Here is a 22230-nt window from a genome sequence, read left to right as displayed (position 1 = left end):
GAAAACCACTGGATTAGACTCTAAGGTCTGGAAAGACTTTCAAATTATATATGACTCAAAATATCTTTAATATTGCTTAACTAAGTTTTTGGTATATTTTTGGCAATGTAAAGTTTCTGGGAAGAATTTCAAAAACCGTAATTTCCTCAAAGATCAAAATAAAAATAAGAAAAATAAGAAATGTCTTAAAACTGCAAAATCAAGAATAAAAGCTGTACCGACGAGGAAACAAAAGAATTGAAAGAAAACGGATGACACATCTTTTTCAAATGTCACATTTAATGTTTTCACCACTGTACTTCAAATCTACATTGTACAAAGTGACCAGTAAGTGTGCCACGGTAATTGACCAACCTCTGAGATTGTACCTTTCACACCAGTGTCTTCTTGGGCTCTTTTGATACTAAACACGTTTCTCATTCAAGTGAATTGAAATGCTTCAGTTGGGTTGATTCTCAGGAGCCTCATAAAAAAAAAACAAAGATATTGCACCATCTTTGTTTAGTAATTCAATGTTTGTTTCTTTCACAGCAAATAATTACTTCATTGAAGTTAAAACTTCCAAACATAACTTATTAATAGTCTTCAAATTCAGCTCAGATCACTCAAGATGAAAATACTCTGCTAAATACAGATAACTTACAGTAACTTTAACAGTTAATTGTCCATAACACACACCAAGGTTTTTTCCTAGACCAATTTTAAGACGATCCATTAGTTATTCCTTGTACAGGTGAAAAACGATCTTCAATTTTCTTGTCTTTTTATTTTTAATATAAAAGTTGGAAGGGACATTCAAGTTTCAAGTCTCCACATTGAACTTAAAAAAAAAAAATAGTCATCATCAGCATGTGGAGGTAAACAAGCCAAGTTGTATAACTCCAGGAGGTAGAGGCCTTCAATTTGTATTCATATATACATATGCACAGAAGAATTCAGTGTTCCAACAGAAAAAAAAATTTGTCAAAAAGTAATAAGTTATTTACTACTGTGACATTTCAAGACTCCCACAGCTTTGCCTAAGGACACAAACACATTTGACATAATTCCCTATGTGCCTTTTTTTGTGGCTTTAAAATTTTTAAAAATTTGTTTTTGTCTTTATTTATTTATTTTTTAACTGTCCAGTGCAGGAAAAGTCTCACAAAATTTCACAGACCTAAAATGTGCAAGCTAGTTCTCTCTCTATACAGCAATGTTGGGATTCTTTTGAAATTAGCCCAGAAATGAATTATTTACACACATGAAAGATGCATGCTTGGGGGTTCTTTTATGTAAGAAAGAGCAGAAAAACTTCTAATAAAAATAGATTAAATATATATATATATATTTATACTGGGTAAGGAAAACAGAAGTTTAGTCTCTCCTAGTCACAAACTCATTCTCTCTACCCACAACATTGGATTTTAGACAGCACACATCACCGTCACGGCTCTAATGAGAAGCTAATTATAGGGCTTGATCATTAGGTGGCATGCCCCACCCCCCACCCCCCCAGGTGCAGCCACGATCAGCTCATGTGGCTCCATGATTGGTCGCAGGCAAGGTTTCTAGATTCTTTTGTTTTAGAAAACCCCAAATTTTCAGGAATGGCTCAAATATCAAAATGTACGACTGTCCTCTGTGTGTGTGTGTGTGTGTGTGTGTGAACAATCTCACTTCATTTAAAAAAAAGAAAAACAAAACAAAACAAAAACACAAAACCCCAAAATCCCAAATTTGGTTCAATTCTCTTTTGTTCTGAGGTGAGCCATAACAGCTGCACTAAATTCATAAAACATGTGCAACTCTGGGTAAAATATTTTTCTTCTAAAAGCACAACCACTTTACAAGATTAAAAGTCTAGTAACATTTCTAAATATTATTCATATCATACAAGTAGTGGTTGTTAATTTAAAACTTCATTAGTAAAATTACAGTACAAGCATGATTAACCTCCAGAATTGCAAATCCCAGACTCCAGTGGAAAGCTACATTACATCTTCAGTAGTACATTATCTTCCACCGTCACTCCCACACCAGAGGAGATGGGGGCATCTCAGACGGCTGGGCGACAGTGGAACTGGAAAAAAATGGAGACACAGTGAAACCAGGTGTGACACCACAAAGGGCAAGAGGATGAGTCAACGCTCTGTGTTTTCCTCTCTTCCTTTAAAAAAATTATAAAGTCCATTTCTGGATTTTTATTTAACTTCTCTAAAGCTGCATTTGTTCCAAACTGTTCATTCAAGAATCTGTACTGATAAGTGAGACTACAGTGATGGGCTTAAAGATGACAAGTCATTTACTCGAGGTGGGAGGCCGAGCATAATCCTCTTTTGGAAAGGGATGATGCCTGCCATCCATCTCAGGACAGTGATGAATACATGAGATAATGTAGGTAAAGTGCCTTCTACCGTGCCTACTTTGTAATATGAAGTAGGTGGAAGGTATTACAGTAATGTCTATAATCAACCAAGAAAATAACCTCAAGGGATGCAGAATTATCCATTTAAAAGCAGCCTCTCAAAATACAGTGACTTTAAGTGGGAACCTATGTGAATGAGCCTTACAGGCACTCTTTTAAGAAGTATGAATTCAACAGTAACGGATAATCATTTAGCATTTGTTATCCACGGATCAGTTTTCTCAGTTATTTCACGTATCTAATTTTGCTAACTAGATTATAAACTTGCGGGTGTGTGTGTAACCATTTTGCTTCCCAGGGGCTCAGGATAATGAATAACTTGCACCTGAAAGGTATTAAAACACATGATTGACTGGGTCACTAACTCTTAGGGGAAAATAATAAAGTAATTTTAAAGCACAGAAAAGTAAAAATGCAACCTAATTCCTTCTTTCCACAGAAAAATACATGGAAGAAATGAAAGTCAGTCTGATTAAAAAAATTCTAAACAGAAATTCTTGGCCTTGATTTAATAACTTTAATCAACTTCAACATCATGTCAAGGCCAATTAAAGGGGAAGCAAGAAGAAGAGGGAAGGGGGAAGGCAGAAAGGCAGGTGGGGAAGAAAGGAGGAAGAGTGCGGCCTCCAGATCTAAATCCACCCTTCTCTGTCCTGCTTTGTGATACTGGAGCCAGACCCTACTCACAGTTATCCTTTGCCACCCGGCTTATGCTGGAAGGACACTGCAAGGCCACAGCATCAGGAAGCAGCTTCCCTTCTGGAGTGGTTTTCTGACGTGGAAGGCCCAGTTTTGTTCTACCCAAACTTTCTGGCAAGTTTCTCTGCAACCCAGCAGGCCTCTCTGAGGGACCAGTTCTGCCCACACCTTTTGCAAAGTTTCTTCACCACCCTCAAGCTGTGTGTGTTCTTGTGGCAGTCATATCCTCTACAAAGAGGTCCAAATTTTATTAGCCTTGGGTGGAGGGTCCTTCTCCAAATTCTTTTTTTTTTTTTTTAAAGATTTTATTTATTTATTTGACAGAGAGAGATCACAAGTAGGCAGAGAGGCAGGCAGAGAGAGAGAGAGAGAGAGAGGAGGAAGCAGGCTCCCTGCTCAGCACAGAGCCTGATGCGGGACTCGATCCCAGGACCCTGAGATCATGACCCGAGCTGAAGGCAGCGGCTTAACCCACTGAGCTACCCAGGTGCCCCTCCAAATTCTTAATATCTTCCTTGTTCACTCTTCCTTAGTCTAGAGGGAGTACCTGCTTTTCTGCATTTGCTACTTCAGGGCCCTCCAGAATCTTCTTAGGCACCTTTTGGAAGTTAACCATCTTTTCCTAGTTAATACTTCTCACTACTAAATTTTCCCTGTTCACATTACTGGTGTGCTTTCTCCTGGCTGTACCTTAACTGATGCAAGGAATAGGGAAAAAGACACTGAGAAGGAAGGGACAGGGTGGGAGACAAAGTGAATGAGACCTGTCAGGTTCCAAAGCAGATTTGAAGCTCTTTAAACAAAACTCTTAGATAGGACACACCAGCATCTACCTATAAAATCATCTTGCCTGCATTATTATTAAGGTGGTGGGGATGGTAGTGGGAACCAAGATGACCACGTCTACTCTGAGGGCAGTGGCCGCCATGCTGCTCCTGCAGGAGGATCCCTATGCATGCGCACGAGCAGGGAGCAGAGCGGTCATCTGTGAACAAAACTGCCAAAACACCCCCGCCTCCACCACCCAATCAACCACCATGAAGCAGCATCAGTGTAGAAACCAATGCTCACATTTTTTACTTGCTTTTGACTAAAGCCAAAACTCATAAAAGAAACCATCTTTTTGTATTATCTAATCTAAATAAAAAGAGAAATATGCTGAATAATCAAATCACAATGACATCCTTTTAGTAACAAGAAAGTAAGAATTACATACATATAGTTACCTAATAAAGCTCTTAAAAGCAGCAGACTGCGGGTTGATGCAGAGAGGCACTCTGTTTCCTTTCTGCTGTTCCAAAATGAACTGGTGAATAATTTCTGTGGAGAAAACAAACATCATACAATCCATGCCAATCTGCAGGCCTGTGAGCACTGGACTCTCAGCTAACTGGCCAGCATCTGCAAACAGCATTTCCTACTGGCTTTCTGAGGTCAAGCACACAGATCATGTATAAGGCAGGATCCAGTGGAATTTTCCTGAAACTAAAGTGACAGTGGCTGCTAAACACAGGCAACTTCCCCACCTCCCTGACCAAATGGCATTTATATGGGTTCAAAACTCCATCCAAGGGAGGAGTAAAAGGATCTACAAATTTGAGAGTGATTCCACAGAGCTGGCCTTATGAATCGATTTTCTACATTGATGGTAGTTATTGCTCTTTTGAAAATCACTTAAAAAACCCCCACAGTTGTTTAGGTACATAGTTTTGGCCTGTTTACCTTGGTGACTACTCTCTTCTAAAATGCCCTAAAATGTCTAATATCATTCAGAATTTGGGGTGTCATTAACCTCCATCTCCACCCCAGCAAGAGATTGTGTCAGGGAGTTTTATGAGTAGACTATCGGAAATTCTCCTCTCTTGTGATCATTCAAGGAATGATTCCCTCAGTGGGTGTTTATCCTTCCTAAAATCTGCACATTATATAAAAAAGTCCAACGTGTTTCATTCAATGAAATTACACTGAGTGAATACATATTATCTGCTTTGAGTCTCACACTCACTAAATAAGTCAGTCTGAAAAGCTCCTCTGCCTGACCCTTCACTGGATGCAATATTAAATCTGTTTTTTTTTTTTTAAAGATTTTATTTATTTATTTTGACAGAGAGAAATCACAAGTAGATGGAGAGGCAGGCAGAGAGAGAGAGAGAGAGGGAAGCAGGCTCCCTGCCAAGCAGAGAGCCCGATGCGGGACTTGATCCCAGGACCCTGAGATCATGACCTGAGCTGAAGGCAGCAGCTTAACCCACTGAGCCACCCAGGCGCCCCTTAAATCTGTTTTTATAACACGCATAGCTTTCTTGGCATATATGCCCTGGACAAACAGCTATATGCAAGGTTGTAAAATACACATATGGAGGAACTTTGGTCACCATCCAGACTCAGTTTTTCACAGCCATATAATGGAAAATGTTATTATTCATCCTGCCTGGCCAAAGGCCAAAAAAGATACTCACCTTTAACCTGTCGAACAGAACTGAGGTTCTTCTCAAAAGTGTCATCAAATTTGGGATTGGTGATGGGCTCAAAGTCACTGGTATAAACTCTTCCAGTAGAGGTGGAAAAGCAACATTTACACATACACGTGTGATAGCGTAGTCGGCCTTCATCTAGGTAGGGGTGGGCTAAGGCATCCTTAGCGGATATTCTTTTGGACTGAAATCAAATTTAGAGACCAGCACATCAACACCACAGATAAACATGACTGTCCACACAGGATCTTTCATTAAGACACAGTAACTGCTTCTCACAGCTTATCCCTAATTTATAGTGTGTCTTGTATAAAGAGGGATGTCTGAACGCAGAGGCACATTAATGCAGCAGCAGAGTGTATAATGTAGGACAACCAACCACGAGACACACCAGAAAGCATTTAGAAGTGACTCTGCTAAGATCCCGAAGAGTTCCTACCTTGAAATAGATATATGCATGGTCAAAAATGGCAAATACCATGACATTTAAATATGCAAAGCTTTGGAGGGGATAAGTTTACATTTTAAATAACAGTTATATTTTCTAAATGTGTTTCAGCATTTGGTAGAGATGTGATCACAGTGGCAATTTTACAAAGTTCCTTGAAACTTTTATTCTCTTAGAATGCCAACTGAACTTAGGGCAAAAGCCTATGGGGAACTGCTGGGGTCAGGCGGCAGATAAGGTCTGAATGCCATGTTTTGACAGCCAGCACCGTCTGAGTATCAGTGGCCTGTGGTTTTCTAGCACTTCAGATCAGAATACTTGTAGTAGGTTCAGGTTTACATAAATCATAAAATCATTTCTCCATTAAAATAAAAACAACCCTGCTCCTCTTTTTAGCTTAGTGGACACACATGTACATTTTAAAGAATTTAAGGATGGATTCAGTACATAGTAACAAAAATGGACACTCTGTCCCACTTCACACACAACACAATTTAAAACAAAGGAAACCATTTGGTGCTCAAACCAAAAATAAATGGATCATCCTGACTGGTTCTGGTCCCCCAAATAACAAAATGTTAAATATTTCCCATAAACCTGGTTTCCCTAAAAACACTTCTATCTCTAATTTTTTGCTATGCTGATGTTAAAAGGCATGTCATGACTTTTTAGGATATGATAATCACAAAAGAAAGCTGCCGTCTATACACCATGAACAGACAAATGTAAACTTGCCAACCTTGGTTTTATTTCTTTCACTACCTGTCATATGGTATATCTGGTGATCCAGCCCTTCTGAAGCTTCACTCGCTGGTACTCTTAGCAAGTAAGCTTCTTTTTTTTTTCTAAATGGATCCAGCTATTCCTAGAGGTTTCACTGGGATAAAGGTCTATTGTCAGAACCAAAGGAAACAAGCTGGCTAGACAGTACATTTGCCTGGGACCTGGCCCCTTGGGAGTCCTCAGTGACCCTGGCTGGTCTCATGTGAGGGACTAAGCTCTTTGGCTTCTGCATACTAGAGCTGGTTCTTGGACAAATCTATTTCTGTTTCTGACTGAGCAAGGCCAATTGTGAACACACAGGTGTTAGCAGTGGGTGAATCTGGGGTTTAAGTTTATCATCTGACCATTAAGTCATTTCCATCAGGTGGCAGATATCAGAAATTGGGTCCCTCTCAGCTGCCGCCAGCAGCTGGAATCTGGTTTTCCTGTTAGTTTTTTTTTGTCTGTGGATTCTGATATTTCCTAAAATTCCAGAATGAGGTTTGAAAAGATTTTGGTGTTATCCCAATGACTGAGAGCATGTCCCATGTTTGTACGTTCTGTGTACACCAACATGGGGTCCTCTGAAGTGTTTTACCTAAGAGAAGTCTTTGAACAAAAAGTAAATCAAATCTTTAGCATGCAATCAATGATCAGCTTTAATTTAAATAAATTAATGTCTCTTTAGAACTTCTGCAAAGAAAGGAGACTGTCATTTTGTAAAGGGTATGAACACTGAAAAGAAAAACTGCTTTACTAAATTGAAAAAGGGATCACAAAATTACTCAGATTTTTCAATAATGTTCTTTGGAGGGGGCTAGTGGTGCTTAATTATGTCCTCTCTCTCTCTAATATGTATATATTATGTGTATGTATATATTATATATATATATTAAAGATTATATATAATATATTAAAAGATTTATATATATAAATTTATATATAAAGATTATATATATATTAAAAGATTATATATATATTGAAAGATTTATTTATCTGAGAGAAAGCATGTGTGCGTGCATGTACAAGTTGGGGGAAGGGCAGAGAGACAGGGAGAAGCAGACTCCCTGCTTGAGCAACAGAGCCCGACTTGGGGCTCGATCCCAGGGCCCCAAGATCATGACCTGAGCCAAAATCAAGATTCAGACACTCAACTGACTGAGCCACCAAGGCGTCCCATGTTCATATAATATTCTTAATGACATATTGTACACACGTTGTTTAACTGATCAACATTTATAATAGATGTGGACACTTATTTCTACCCTAGATTTTGTTGCTTCATCAGAATTGTGGCACTTTTAGTTCTCAATAGTTGATAAAAATTTCCATTTTACAAATAAAAAACATTTCTAAGCAAACACATTGATGTACTTCGTATACCTCTGAGGGGAGTTAATATATCATGTTATGAGATCTCTTAAAAAGCTAATGGGGCAAACTCCTATTCTAACTGGTTTTGAGAACCAATATCAACACATTAAAGACATATACAAAGAAATGAAAAGATTTTTAAAACACTATTCTTCTTTATGTATTAAATGTATTGGCTACTTTGAAATTTTTTCTTGCTAAAGTTGTAACCCATAGGGGTGCCTGGGTGGCTCAGTCAGTTAAGTGTCTGACTCTTGATTTCACCTGTGGTCACGATCTCAGGGTCCTGGGATTGAGCCCTGTGTCAGGCTCTGCCCTCATTGTGGAGTCTGCTTGTCCCTCTTCCTCTGCTCCTGCTCTTTCTGTCTCTGTCTCTCTCAAATAAATAAATAAATAAAATCTTAAAAAAAAAAAAAAAGTTGTAACTCAAAGATTAAATAAAGCTTTAACTGTGAATTAAAATAATATTTTTGGTTTAGCAGGTTACAAAGTAAAAAGCAAAATATTTCTCTTAACTTAAAAAAGTTTTAATATCTGGGGGCGCCTGGGTGGCTCAGTGGGTTAAGCTGCTGCCTTCGGCTCAGGTCATGATCTCAGGGTCCTGGGATCGAGTCCCGCATCAGGCTCTCTGCTCAGCAGGGAGCCTGCTTCCCTCTCTCTCTCTCTCTGCCTGCCTCACCATCTACTTGTGATTTCTCTCTGTCAAATAAATAAATAAAATCTTAAAAAAAAAGTTTTAATATCTGGTATATAACTGTATAAGATAAAGAGGTCATATGGTATTACTATGCAAGGTGACTCTGGACATATCAGTCTGAGTTAATAGTTATAAATATTTTAAAATCTCTGTTTTCTTTTTGATTTTACTGCCATGTACACATAATGCCATCACAATATTCTATAAGTTTTGGGATTGTTTTCTCACAAAAAGCCTAATCATTTAGAATTTAATTTTTTTCCACTGATTTTGCTGGTCAGATAAACTAATATCCCTTTGTGTAAGATTACAGAATTGCAAAATTATGTATTCAACATTAGATGAATGATAACAGGTAATGTGCTTTTATAAAGAAATTAGGTTTTTAAAAAATTTTTAGATTTTTTTTAAGAAATTAGTTTTTAGAATGCTACAATTCATAAGGACTTAATTTGTCAACTTAAATTTTAATCTGATTCTTAGTTAATATTAAGACCTTGGCAATAATTAATTTGAGTTAATAGTTGTTGGGATACCTGGACAACATAATTTTAATATACAAAAACTCTTCATTAATATATCATAGAGGAGCCATCATAAACAGTTAAAAGAGACGTACAAGTACCTTTGGGTTAAAGTACTATGTATTTTGTAAAGAGTATAAAAGAGTATGTGATAATAGGAAGATGTGTATGCAAGATAACAGATATATCTGGCAAGAGAAAAAAAGTGAATAATTTTGTCTAACTTCCTAATAATTATTGCTGTGCTTTAAAAATATTGCTTGTGGGCGCCTGGGTGGCTCAGTGGGTTAAAGCCTCTGCCTTCAGCTCAGGTCATGATCTCAGGGTCCTGGGATCGAGCCCCACATCGGGCTCTCTGCTCAGCGGGGAGACTGCTTCCTCCTCTCTCTGACTGCCTCTCTGCCTACTTGTAATCTCTGCCTGTCAAATAAATAAAATCTTAAAAAAAAAAATAAATAAAAATACTGCTTGTAACTATTTATTGCATTTAGATAGAGTCTCTGGAGATTTGTTTAATGCCTTCACTATTTGAGTTAATTGTTAATTATACCTTTATAAACTGATTACTACAACCCGTCCTTTCCAACACTATTGATATTATTAGAATAAAAGAACCAGAGCCCTTCACCTTATCCTTTAGTGGCTTCTGGTTTCTCCTTATATTTGCCTAAAGGCTTCTACTACAAGCTAAGGAATTAAATTTCCCATGAGAAACATCACAAGAATCTCACTAAAGGACTGTTACACCAGGTACTCCTGACTACTAAATTCAGGACATAAACTTATAGGAACAGCTGGTATTATCACCACAGACAGCCATCACCTAGATTAAACCAAGTAACGAGTCAGGATTTCAGAATGTGTCAGTCCAAGAGCAGACACATGCTTAACCCAAGATCAGTAAAGTAATTAAATAATTATCTCACACTCACCAGACTAAATAAACTGATTTAATTATGGCTAATGTTCTATTTTTAAAGGATATTTTTTAAAACCTCAGTTCTTTCTTCTTAATGTATCTCTAGCCCTCAATTTAACAAGTTAAAATCAGAAACACTCTTTAAAAACCTATTTCTAATTGAACCCTCAGAATTAGAAAGAAAAGAATCCTTAATTTCAGTCATAAACTAATAAAGCATCAGGCCAATTTAAAAATGATTCTGTAAATAAATAATAATATATTTTGGTTGGCCTTGTTCTATAAGACAATGATAAAAATGGGTAAATATTACATGGGGTGCGTTAATAGAATTCTTTTTTTTTAATAACCATGGAGTTATTTGCATAGGTCCAATATGAATTGATCCTCTTTTTATTTTTTTACCAGATAAACTTTACCTCTTTCTTATAGATAAACCTAATGTATAACTATGAACACACCAAAAGTTTCATTTTAATTAGGTGTGACAATCCCACTCTTAAGGAAAAAGGACATTTCATGTGTAGAACTGATGTCTAAAAGGCCTCCCAGGAAAAATGCCTGGTATCCACTCTGTGGCTTAGGAAATTCCAGCCTTAGAGCTGTAAAGATTAGGAATTCCTGGCAGGATAGGATCATTAATAATCATAGGATCTCGGAGAAATAGGACAGCTAAAAGCTCTAAGTACTGCAAGTAAAAGTTGGTACTGGTGAATCACGTGGTTCTTGGTTCCCAATCTTAACAGAATAAAAAGAGTAACATATTTCTGACACATAAACATAAAATTTAACCTCAGGGCCTTTATTATAATTTATTTATTATATATTAATATACAAAATATATTTGTTATATATTGTTTAGAGGCATACAGAAATGACCTCTGAAGCTTGAAATTCATGTGGTTCTAGTTTTGTTAACCAAAAAAGATATATAAAAAATATGTAAAAGGTCTTTAGGTATTAACATCTGTTTTATAAATAGTTTAGCTATGTAGATAGGCTTGCCAAATAAAACAAAAAAATCAAACTAATGACACTAAATCACTAGCTCACTGAGCAAGTGATGTGCTAGAAACTGTCCTCAATGGTAGAAGCTTGGCCACAGGGAGGGGGTGCAGAAACAAGAAGGGCCACGCTGTTCTGCTTCCCATATCATGGGCACCTCACAGGCTGAAGTAAACAAATGGAAATCAAAAAATAGACACCAAATGAAGAAAAAATTCAGTCCATCCCCTGCAATGCAGCTGTTTTCTCATTATGAACATACCAATGTAAATTTCATAAATGGTACTCTTGTGGTTTTTCCCTCTTTAAATACCTGCTGTGTTTGTACTTGAGGAATTCTTATACTCTCGGCAAGTAGGACGTACTTTTCTAAATGTTTTCCTTTTTGAGTCTTCTTTGGCAATAGTTACCAGAACAGAGATGAGTAATAAATACTCTTTGGATGAATAGGTAAATGAAGACCTGAACTTTGTCCCAGAAGAGTCAAGACTACAAATGGCATTTGATAAAGCTACCATCTCAACCACCAAACAAGTCAACAGTTCCTTATGCAATATAATGGGCAGATTTTTTCCAAGAATGTTAAAATTCCTTTCTCCTGATTTACCTTGGCATCAAACTCTTTTTTCAAATCCTGACATAAATACGGATGGTGCAGTTCCTTATCTCTTTTCACCTAGATGTTTATGTGTTAATAGCCAAACTTCTGTGCAGTGAGTGAGCACAGTGGTACACACAAAACTGGGGACTGAAGTTTATCTTTGAAAAGTCATTCTTTACATTGCTCATCTATTTAAAGCCAGGATGTTTTTCTTAGAACACATGTATTTTTAATTCATTAAAACAATATAAAAATAAACACTACTTACTGGATCAAAGACCAACATCCTGCAAAGGAGATGAACAGCTTCATGTGTAGCCTGGCTAGACAGGGTATAAAGTACAGGAAGAGATGGCTGTAAGAAATGAAGAATTAAAATATGTGAGTCTCTGTGTACATAGATACAGAATAGAGCCAATTTATTACAAGTATCCAGCTCAAAAGTTGTGTGCATATACATATAACCTCAAAGGGAAGGGGTATTCCCCTCATTAACCAATCTTCAGAAGCAGAAACTGTCACTGACTTCCAGTAGAATATTTTATATTGCAGGATTACCTATTGTAGGTTAGCTCACAAAGGAGCCTGCAAAAAATGAAAGCTAATCCTGTAAATATGGTGCTCCTGTTAGTCTTATACTGTAAATGCTCAGGCAAGAAGGGAATACCAAACATGCCTGGGATTGGGAGGCAAAAATATTTAAAACCACAGGTACGTGCAAAGTCAAGCATGGAGACTGTGCATGTGAACTCTGTCTTACACGTCGCCTATTTCCAACAAAGCCACATAATAAAAACCCAGTAAGAATAGCAGCAAGGTGTCTCAGAATCATCGCGGGAGAATTATTTACCTCATAGAAGTTTTCTGCAGGATCAAGGACTAACAGAGATAAGATGAGATGAGGCTCTAATTCACTAACTGATTGGATAAATCAACATGTGAGAATCCCAGTATTCTTAAGCACAGAAGGAGATGACTGAACTAAATGATCTCTGAAGTTCACTTTAGCTCAGAAATTATAGGAAACTCGATAGGATTATGACAGAAAAAGCTATATATGCACAGAACCCATTTACAATAGGCACTCAAATATTTGTTTGCCAATAGAGAAGTATTTCTTGTTAAAAATATGTAAGTCTGTGGTAGTCCTGAAATTATCTGCATTAGTCAAGGAGTGGCATGTGGAGAGTGTGGAGGTTTTGATTTACATATTTCCCCTAACAATTTCTTTATTGTGTAAAATGAAGTAATTTATATTTTTTTAAAGATTCTGATTCTTGGTTTGATGTAAATAGCTGGTCCTTTTCAATGGTTAATGCAGGTTAGCAGCCAAATTTCAGCCAATTCTTACTGACCAAAATATCTCACCATAAGCAAATCTCTTCTTTCCACTTTAAAAAAAAAACTATTTAAAAAAAATAATTTTTAAGATTTAATTTTTTTAGTGATCTCTATACCCAACACGGGGCTCAAACCCATAAACCTGAAGTCAAGTGTCGCATATTCCATCAACTGAGCCAGCCAGGAGCCCCTCCTTTCCACTTTCTAAGTGAATCTAGTGTTATAGATGTTATAACATCTATAACATCTATGGATGGTGTTATAGCTTAAGGTCAGGGTCAGGGTCAGGAACACTGAGATGAATACTAGAACAGGTGGGTTCCAATTCTAACTTTGCCATCACTACGGCCAAGTAAGTTGCTAAAACCTCAGCCTTCTCTTCTATTAGATTGTACTGGCACAGATCAGCCTACTGACCCAAAGCATTGTTAATCATTTACCATCCACAAAATGCCAGGGCCTGGGTTAGATGTTAGAGTAACAAAGATAAATATTGGGTGTTGCATGGGCAAGGAAAACATATGAACAAACAGTTCTAGAGGAGGGAGAATAGAGGATAAATTAGAAGGCAAAATTTGTTAAGACATGAGGACAACTGGATACATGAGGAGCTTGTGAAAATCAAATGAGTGGATGTTAAGGTAACCTGAAATTTTACACCCTCTCCCATCTTATCTTTCTTTATAGAATTACACCCTAACAAACACACTAAAAGTAAGGCTAAGTTTCACCACAGCCTGGAACCATCATCTTATGTTTTCTCCTTTTCTGTGTTGCACGTTCAGAAGGGACACAGAGAAAAAGAAGTCAGTTCTGTTATGCCAATACCTCTCCAGAAGGATAACCACTAATAATTTAGTTCCTAGCACTGGCTCCATGGGAAAGATGCTGTACTAGAGATGCCAAATATCTAATTCTATTTTCTTCCCCTCTAATTCATCAGCCATTATGGTTGAACCCAGCTGGGCACAATGTATCAGAACTAGATAAGAAGTTCATATTTCTCAATCAAGCACAACAGAATCCATTTGAATGAAAAAACAGAATGCTTAGAAATATGCCCTAAATACTTCATTTGGGAAAAAGTTTTTGTCAATTCCCTCAGCATTCACAGACATTACTTTTTCCCTTCTAAGACATGCCAGGCCATTTTCTGTTCGTTTTGCAAGTTTATAAGCCACGTAGCAATGTAGGAGTGAGTGGGCGCCAGTGCTGACTCATGAGGATGGGAAGGTTTATAAAGAGTCCTCCATTAATGACTATGATTAACTGTCAGTGAAATGAAGCAAGGATGAGCTTCTGGACCTGGGTGAGGGGCCCTAAATGATATGTCACAGTCATCATAAGCCAAGGGCAGAGTGCTGGTCACCACAATAGAGTTGGCTAGGCTGGCTTGGCCATTTGAGTCCTGTCCTGTAAGTTTTTAGCCAGTGGAAAAAAAGCTGTGATCATCAGTCAGCAACGTTAATTAAGTATGCACAATGTGCAGTGCACTATATGGTGAGCACGCGGGGATTATATAAAAGAAATCCTGACCTGAAAAATAATTAGTTTGAATTGAATGAACTCTCTAACATAATCTATTAAATGTAAGATACGGTTCCTGTCAGGAGACAGAACCATTTTCACTTTAATGAAAATATTACATGTATTTCTGTCACAATTAGTTGGAGCAATCTGAAGAAAAAGGAAAATCTAAACCTTATAAGAGATGAACAAAAGGACTAAGGGCTGGTAATAGACTTTTCAATCCTACCAGTAAGTCAGTGCCTCAAAAAGTATCTACTTTCTTTTCTTCTTTTAAATATTTCATTATTTTAGAACAAGTGAGAAAAGGAGAGGGGGAGAGAGAGAATCTCACACAGAATCTGTGCTGAGCGCAGAGCCCAATGCGGGGCTTGATCCCACGACCCTGAGAAGATCCTGAGATCATGACCTGAGCTGAAATCAGGAGCTGGCGGCTTCACTGACTGAGCCACCCAGGTGCCCCATGTATCTACTTTATTTTTTTGTTTTATTTTTAAAGATTTTATTTATTTATTTGGCAGAGAGAGACACAGTGAGAGAGGATACACAAGCAGGGGGAGTGGGAGAGGGAGCAGCAGGCTTCCTGCTGAGCAGGGAGCCAGATGCAGGGTTCAATCCCAGGACCCTGGGATCATGCCTGAGCAGAAGGCACACGCCCAAACACTGAGCCACCCGGGCGCCCCTCCCAAGTATCTACTTTAAAAGATTCTTGGGTCATGACAACTAAGATTGCATTCATCCAAAGATTCTGAGCTGTAGAAAAGAAACAATAAAAAAAAAATACAGAATATCACTCCCTCTTCACTCATAAATCAGATTTCAATCTCTCAATTCCAAGGATGGGCATGTGACCCAGGCCTGGCCAATCAAATGAAATATTCCCCTGAACACCTCTGACTGACTCTGGGAAAGATACAGGTTCTAAAACAGAAGATAGCCAAGGGACTGGCTAATCCAACACACACATACCCACCCCAGTCCTCTTCTCCTTTACCTACCTTTATTACAGAAGATAGGAAACACTCATTTTTTTTTTTTTTTAAGCTTGTTTAACATCTGGGAGGTTACATATTACACAGTTCTAGACAATGACATAGAAGAAGAACCTTGCTAGGCAGGCTTCTGGGAAAATATCCTTTCCTAACACAAGGGACAGCTACCAACTAGTGCTCCCTCTTTCCTCCACTTTCTTGCTTTGAATGTGAATATGATTTCAAGCTACAGTCATTTTGTGGCCAGGAGGAGATAAGCTAGAGGGTATGAAATCAATATTCTACAGATGGCAGAGCAGAAAGAAAGAAAAAAAACCCTGGGTCCTTGATGACGTAAAATGAGCTGCTATACCAGCTCCAGCCTGCAAACCTCTGGGCTTCTTGATATGAGGAAAAAATGAACCCCTATGTCTTTAAACCATAGTAAGCAAGAGTTTCTATTGCTCATAACCAAACATATTCATAACTGAATCAGAGACCTTCCAAATATTTTTCTAGATCTGTTTGAGAAAGTTCTTTCCTGAAGGATTGATATGCTAGTAGAACATAGGTCTGGACCACTGGTTGCATTTTTACAAACACACAGGGGAAAAGAAAGTTTGTCTGAAAATGAAGCCAACACACAGGAAAAAAAAATAGAGAAGAATCAGATTCCTGGCTCGGAACATCACTTGACTACTTAAATCCAGCAAAGACTGAATCAGCTTTAGATCAACAACTTCATATGAAAAGTGCTATGAACCAGTAAGTTCCCTATTTTGCTTAAGCCAGTTTTAATTGAGTTTCACCGAAGAGTGCTGACTGATAAACTGTATGGGAGTATGTGTGTGTGTGTGTATATACATATATATATATATTTTTTAAAATAAGATTTTAATTTATTTATTTGACAGACAGACATCACAAGTAGGCAAGGGGGCAGAGAGAGAGGGGGAAGCAGGCTCCCTGCCGAGCAGAGAACCCAATGTGGGACTCAATCCCAGAACCCTGAGATCACGACCTGAGCCAAAGGCAGAGGGTTAACCCACTGAGCCACCCAGGCACCCATGGGAATATGTATATTAATCAACCACACAAGAAAATTAATTTGAGACAGTAATCTGTACTCTAAGAAAATAGCCAATTAGATCCTCCTTTTGTATATGTATGGTTGTATTTTTTAAGAAGTCCCAACAAACAACAGAACATATTTTTGTTTATATAAATATATATAAATAAATAAAATATGTCTGGGAAGATATTCTCACATTAATCTAGAGGTGACTGGAACAGTATGGGGGTAGCTATGGATGACTAACTGTAAAATTTTTATTTTACATATACTCACATTACTTGCATATGTATAAGTGAAATTAATAAAAAAAAATCTGCTGTGAAAGTATATGTGTCAGGCAGTGTATACTGGCTAAGAACGTAAGTTTTAGAAGTAGAAAAACCTACATTTGAGATCTGGCTTATGACCTTAAGCTTTTTATTTGACCTCAGTAATCCTTCATCTCCTGTTTGTAAAAAGGAACAAATGGTATATTATAGGGCTGTGAGGATTTAATGAACTAATGTAGTGGTTGGGACAGTGACTAGTATATAGCACACTTCTAAATATTGTTAGAAATAATTATTAATAGTAAAGATGGCTATTTCCATCTAACTTTAAGTAGCTACTTAAGTGGGATCTACTTGAAAAAAGTTTTTCTTTTTATAGTCCAAACTCAAAAACTTGTATTGAAATTTTAGAAGTATTCCTCATGAGTTTATATATAGTTTATCTAACTCCTATATCCAGTAATTTAGTATAAGTACAGTAAGGTATATCTTGCCTTGGGAAGACCTCCAATAGCTTAAGCAGTTTCATTAAGAATTCTGAGTCCTGGGTACCTGGGTGGCTCAGCGGGTTAAAGCCTCTGCCTTCAGCTTTGGTCATGATCTCAAGGTCCTGGGATGGAACCCCGCATCGGGCTCTCTGCTCAGCAGGGAGCCTGCTTCCCCCAACCCCCCGCCTCTCTCTTCCCCCACCCCTCTCTGCCTACTTGTGATCTCTGCCTGGCAAATAAAGAAATAAAAAATTAAATAAAAAAAGAATTCTGAGTGCTTTCTAAAAGTTAGAGGCTTTTTCTCTGTGCATGCATTTTTATCTCATTTAATTAGTAATGTGTTAATACAGCTTATTCTGCCTTGTTCATATAGTTATCTATAAATTTATCTATAGGTTTTTGTAAAGAACTTTCAACATGGTAGCACATAAAAAGGACTGAACCTTATCTAATGCCTTTTCTGCATCAATTGAGATAATCATGATTTTTCTCATTTAAAATGTCAAAATACGGGGCGCCTGGGTGGCTCAGTGGGTTAAGCCACTGCCTTCGGCTCAGGTCATGATCTCAGAGTCCTGGGATCGAGTCCCGCATCGGGCTCTCTGCTCAGCGGAGAGCCTGCTTCCCTCTCTCTCTCTGCCTGCCTCTCCATCTACTTGTGATTTCCCTCTGTCAAATAAATAAATAAAATCTTAAAAAAAAAAATAAAATGTCAAAATACATTATTAGATTTTCTGTAGGTGAATCGTCTTTGGATCTCTGGAACAAACTCCATTTGATCATAATGTTGTATATATTAAAAAAAAAAATCACAAGCTACAGCTATACCATGTTAGGGTGGTAACTTTAACCGGTAATATTTATTAATATTTATTAAATGTTTAGAATGCCAGACACTATTCTATGCTTCCTGGCATGCACTATCTCTTTATCATCATAACAATTTAATGAGGTAGGAACCATTTTTATTCCCTTTTTATAGAAGAATGAACTTAGGCACACAGAGATTAAATAATTTACCCAAGATCACAAAATGAGTTACCAGTTGACGCAGGATTCACATTCAGTCTGTCTGAAAACTGTAGCATACAATTCCTGGGACACCAGCAACATGCTGTGCACTGTGCTAAGCCTGACACTGCCACCGCAGCCTGCACTCTTCATCACTACAGACCAAAGAAATAAACGAGCATATATCTGGTGTGGGGCACTGAGCTAAGAACTATGCTCTTTGCAGAACAGTCATCATGTACAGAACTACACAAGCTATGGTGTCCATACTGGATTTGGGACCAAATTCATCTTTTAAAGTTAAAAAAAAAAACCAAAACAAAACCAAGTGGCTACATACCAATATACTTGGGCATGGGTATGTATGTGTCTTCCGATCTCAGCTCTAAACAGGTAGAACATGAATGGAGATACCTTCAAACAGCTGCTAACAGGCCAACAAGAGGCATAAAAGATAAGCATCATGGGGTAAGGGAAGGAATAGAGAGTGGAAAGGGGAAAAGTAGAGTCTGAATGATGGTCTAAGTAAAGAGCTTCAAGGGTCTGCTAACCTTTCTTGAGAGCACTAATGGTATACAGATCAACTAGCAAATGTAGATGAAAACCTAAAGTTCTAAACTGGGGAAAAACTGGAACTAAGTAATATGTTAAGTTCATTTACCTTTAATTACATATGGTAGGCATAACTTACTCTATACCAGTCTACCTGGGTTACTGCTCAAAGACCATGAACAGTTGACTCAGGAGACCATTTCTAGCCCTGGTTAAAAGCATCTAAAGATAAGACTTAAAAGTTTTGGGGTACTTGTATGGCTCAGTTGGTTAAGCATCTGCCTTTGGCTTAGGTCATGATCCTGGGATCAAGCCCCATATCTGGATCCCTGCTCAGTCAGTTTCTCCCTCTCCTTTTGCCCTTCCTCCCTGCTTGTGCTCTCTCTCGCTAATTAATAAATAAAATCTTAAAAAAAAAAAAAAGACTTTAAAGTTTTGTGCAAAGTGTATCTAGCCTTTGAGGAAAAATGGTCACCTAATTTGTTTCCACCCTACCAGTCTTCTCTTCAAAACCAAAATATTCTAGTAGCTGATTTATATTTAGTGGTAGCTGTGGTGCTCTCTTAAGACCATCACACAAAACTTAATAATAAACAAAATAAATTCTAAGAGGCATTCTTGTTAAGAGGCCGGTTCATGTAAAAATGTGAAGGAAAAAATTCTGCTTAACATCTTAACCTACTTAACTAGTTAAATAAACATAGGACTTTAAATTTTCCTTTCTTCCCTCCTTTGTTTTATTTATTTATTTTTAAAGATTTTATTTATTTATTTGACAGAGAGAAATCACAAGTACACTGAGAGGCAGGCAGAGAGAGAGGAGGAAGCAGGCTCCCCGCTGAGCAGAGAGCCCGATGCGGGACTCGATCCCAGGACCCTGAGATCAAGACCCGAGCCGAAGGCAGCGGCTTAACCCACTGAGCCACCCAGGCGCCCCTCTTCCCTCCTTTGTTTTAGACAGTAATATGATACTTAACTATTTTTTAATTAATTGAAAATTTAAGGTTTTTACAACTAACAGATTTTTAAAAATTTTCTAGAAGGAAAAGGACTCACTTGCCAGGAATGCTCAAAGGAGAACATAGATACCTTCGGTGCAGTATGTTACCATTTTGGCAGGGAGGGAGGAAGGCAGGGAAGAAACTCCTTAGGAAGCCTTGCTCTCTCAGCTGCACTTCAGCAGCTCTGACACAAAGGATTAATTAGCTGGCAACCATTAGCAATAGTTAAAATTCCTCTAGAGATGGAAGGGTGGCACCAGGGTATGTGATCTTAATCACATTTCATTACTGGCTACATTTAGCCAGGAAAGATTTACTGACCTAAGGTCAGGGAAAGAGGAAAATTATTTTGCTAGTTCCAAGGACACATTTACCATGAAGTATTGATAAATTACTTTAATATTCCTGATAATGGCCAATAAATAGAACATAATAGATCTTTTGAGTTCCTTCCATTAATACAGAACCTTCCTCTAGGATAAGACTTACTGTGTGCTCTTCTAAGAGAATTAGGGCTCAAATTATTTCACAGTTTATAAACTAAATACAAAAGAAAGATATAACCAACAGGGGGTTATTTAAAATACCAGCATCCACATCTCTGTTTTTCTAGTTCTGACTGGTTTTAGAAGAGAACACACTTAACCCATTGCCCCCTCCCTATGATGTAAAAATGGGAGCTTTGGAGTCACACTGGAATTAGAGAGAGAAACTGCAGGGGCAAGGCACAGGCCCTGCCTAAATATCTGGCTGCTAATTTGAGAGGAGTATCAAACTCTTGTCTGTCATTTGGTCATTCAGATTAATCAGATGTAATGATCAATCAGAGCATAAAAATGACTAATTTATTTTTAAAGATTTTATTTATTTATTTGACATAGATCACAAGTAGGCAGAGAGTCAGGCAGAGAGAGAGGAGGAAGCAGGCTCTCGGCTGAGCAGAGAGCCTGATGTGGGGCTCGATCCCAGGACCCTGGGATCACGACCCCAGCCAAAGGTAGAGGCTTTAACCCACTGAGCCACACAGGTGCCCCTATAAATGACTAATTTAAAAGAAACCAAGGCAGAGCCCATGAAAATTAGATGCCGAGTCTTTCTGTTCAAGCCTTCTTTCTGTTTCAGTTTGCTGTTCCTAGGAAAACTATTTCCCTTCACATCAGTAAGCTGTTCTGTCCAAAGTAGATTAGGAAACGTTCTCCTAAAAAAATGCTGCTTATGTGGAGATAAAAGCCATCTTCTTGTCTTTCTCAGCAGTGACTGGTTACAAGCAATATTGATCAGTGCAAATCTGGCAATCTCTTCTTCATACTTCCTTTCTAAAAGCTCAAACATGGTTCTGTGTGAGTGGTTAAGAGTGCAATAGAATCAGCCTCATACTCCTGGTTGGAATAAGAGAAACCAGGTATTTTGGCTCAGTATTCAGAAAAGACATCTTGATATACATGGCACTGAAGTGAAAGCTCCACCCCAGTAACTTTTCCCAGACAAATCAAAGACCAGGAGACAAAATGCCAGGAGTCATTTCTTAGCAACAGTGCTACAGAAGTATTTACTCTCTCCCACAGCATTGGGAATGATGATATTTTATTTGGTTTAACAAATATTTAACAATTTCTTATTTATGACTGTGACCTAAAAAACTAAATAAAACCTGTAAGTCATGTTTTTGTTTAAAAAGTCTCAAGTCATTATTCTATTGGAAGAGAAGTCCTGCCCAGGTGGTTACCAACTATAGGCCCCGCCCTCTCATTTACCTGTTTATGAGGGCCCCTGAGTATATGCGCCTTAGCGCCTTCACAAGCCGTCCTCATTGCTTCCAGCGATGGTGTGCCCAAAAGATCCGTGATCAAATCCAGCTGCAAGGAAACATGAAATACAGACAGATAGTAAGAGCTCATGGAAACAACTTTCCATTACTCTTAAATCACTGCCCTTAAAGACAAGGAACAAATGTAAACAATGAAATGAAAACAAGCCTTTAAGGTAAGTTCTAGATTAACTAATAGGAGCCCCTACTTTCACTTTCTGGACATTAAAAAAGCCAGAAAAAATGTTTTTATTAGGAACCCATAGGACAGAAATTAA

General features: G+C 37.9%; 1 protein-coding gene across 1 annotated transcript in view; it reads right to left on the bottom strand.

Annotated features, from left to right (window-relative positions):
• Positions 1-261: 261 nt before the first annotated feature.
• NLK (nemo like kinase) overlaps positions 262-22230 on the bottom strand; it is a 170613-nt gene continuing 148644 nt past the window's right edge. Inside the window, exons 7-11 of the mRNA XM_004747027.3 lie at positions 21900-22001; positions 12179-12265; positions 5566-5764; positions 4333-4426; positions 262-2062 (exon numbers count right to left, since the gene is read on the bottom strand). Coding sequence (XP_004747084.1) covers positions 2008-2062; positions 4333-4426; positions 5566-5764; positions 12179-12265; positions 21900-22001 — 537 coding nt within the window. The 3' untranslated portion in view covers positions 262-2007. The remainder of the gene's footprint in view (positions 2063-4332; positions 4427-5565; positions 5765-12178; positions 12266-21899; positions 22002-22230) is intronic.

Source organism: Mustela putorius, unplaced genomic scaffold (assembly GCF_011764305.1).
Source record: "Mustela putorius furo isolate JIRA1106 unplaced genomic scaffold, ASM1176430v1.1 tig00003962_pilon_pilon_pilon, whole genome shotgun sequence".
NCBI lineage: Eukaryota > Metazoa > Chordata > Mammalia > Carnivora > Mustelidae > Mustela > Mustela putorius.
The sequence above is the reverse complement of the archived record's forward strand: the minus strand, read 5'-3'. Positions and strand labels throughout refer to the sequence as shown.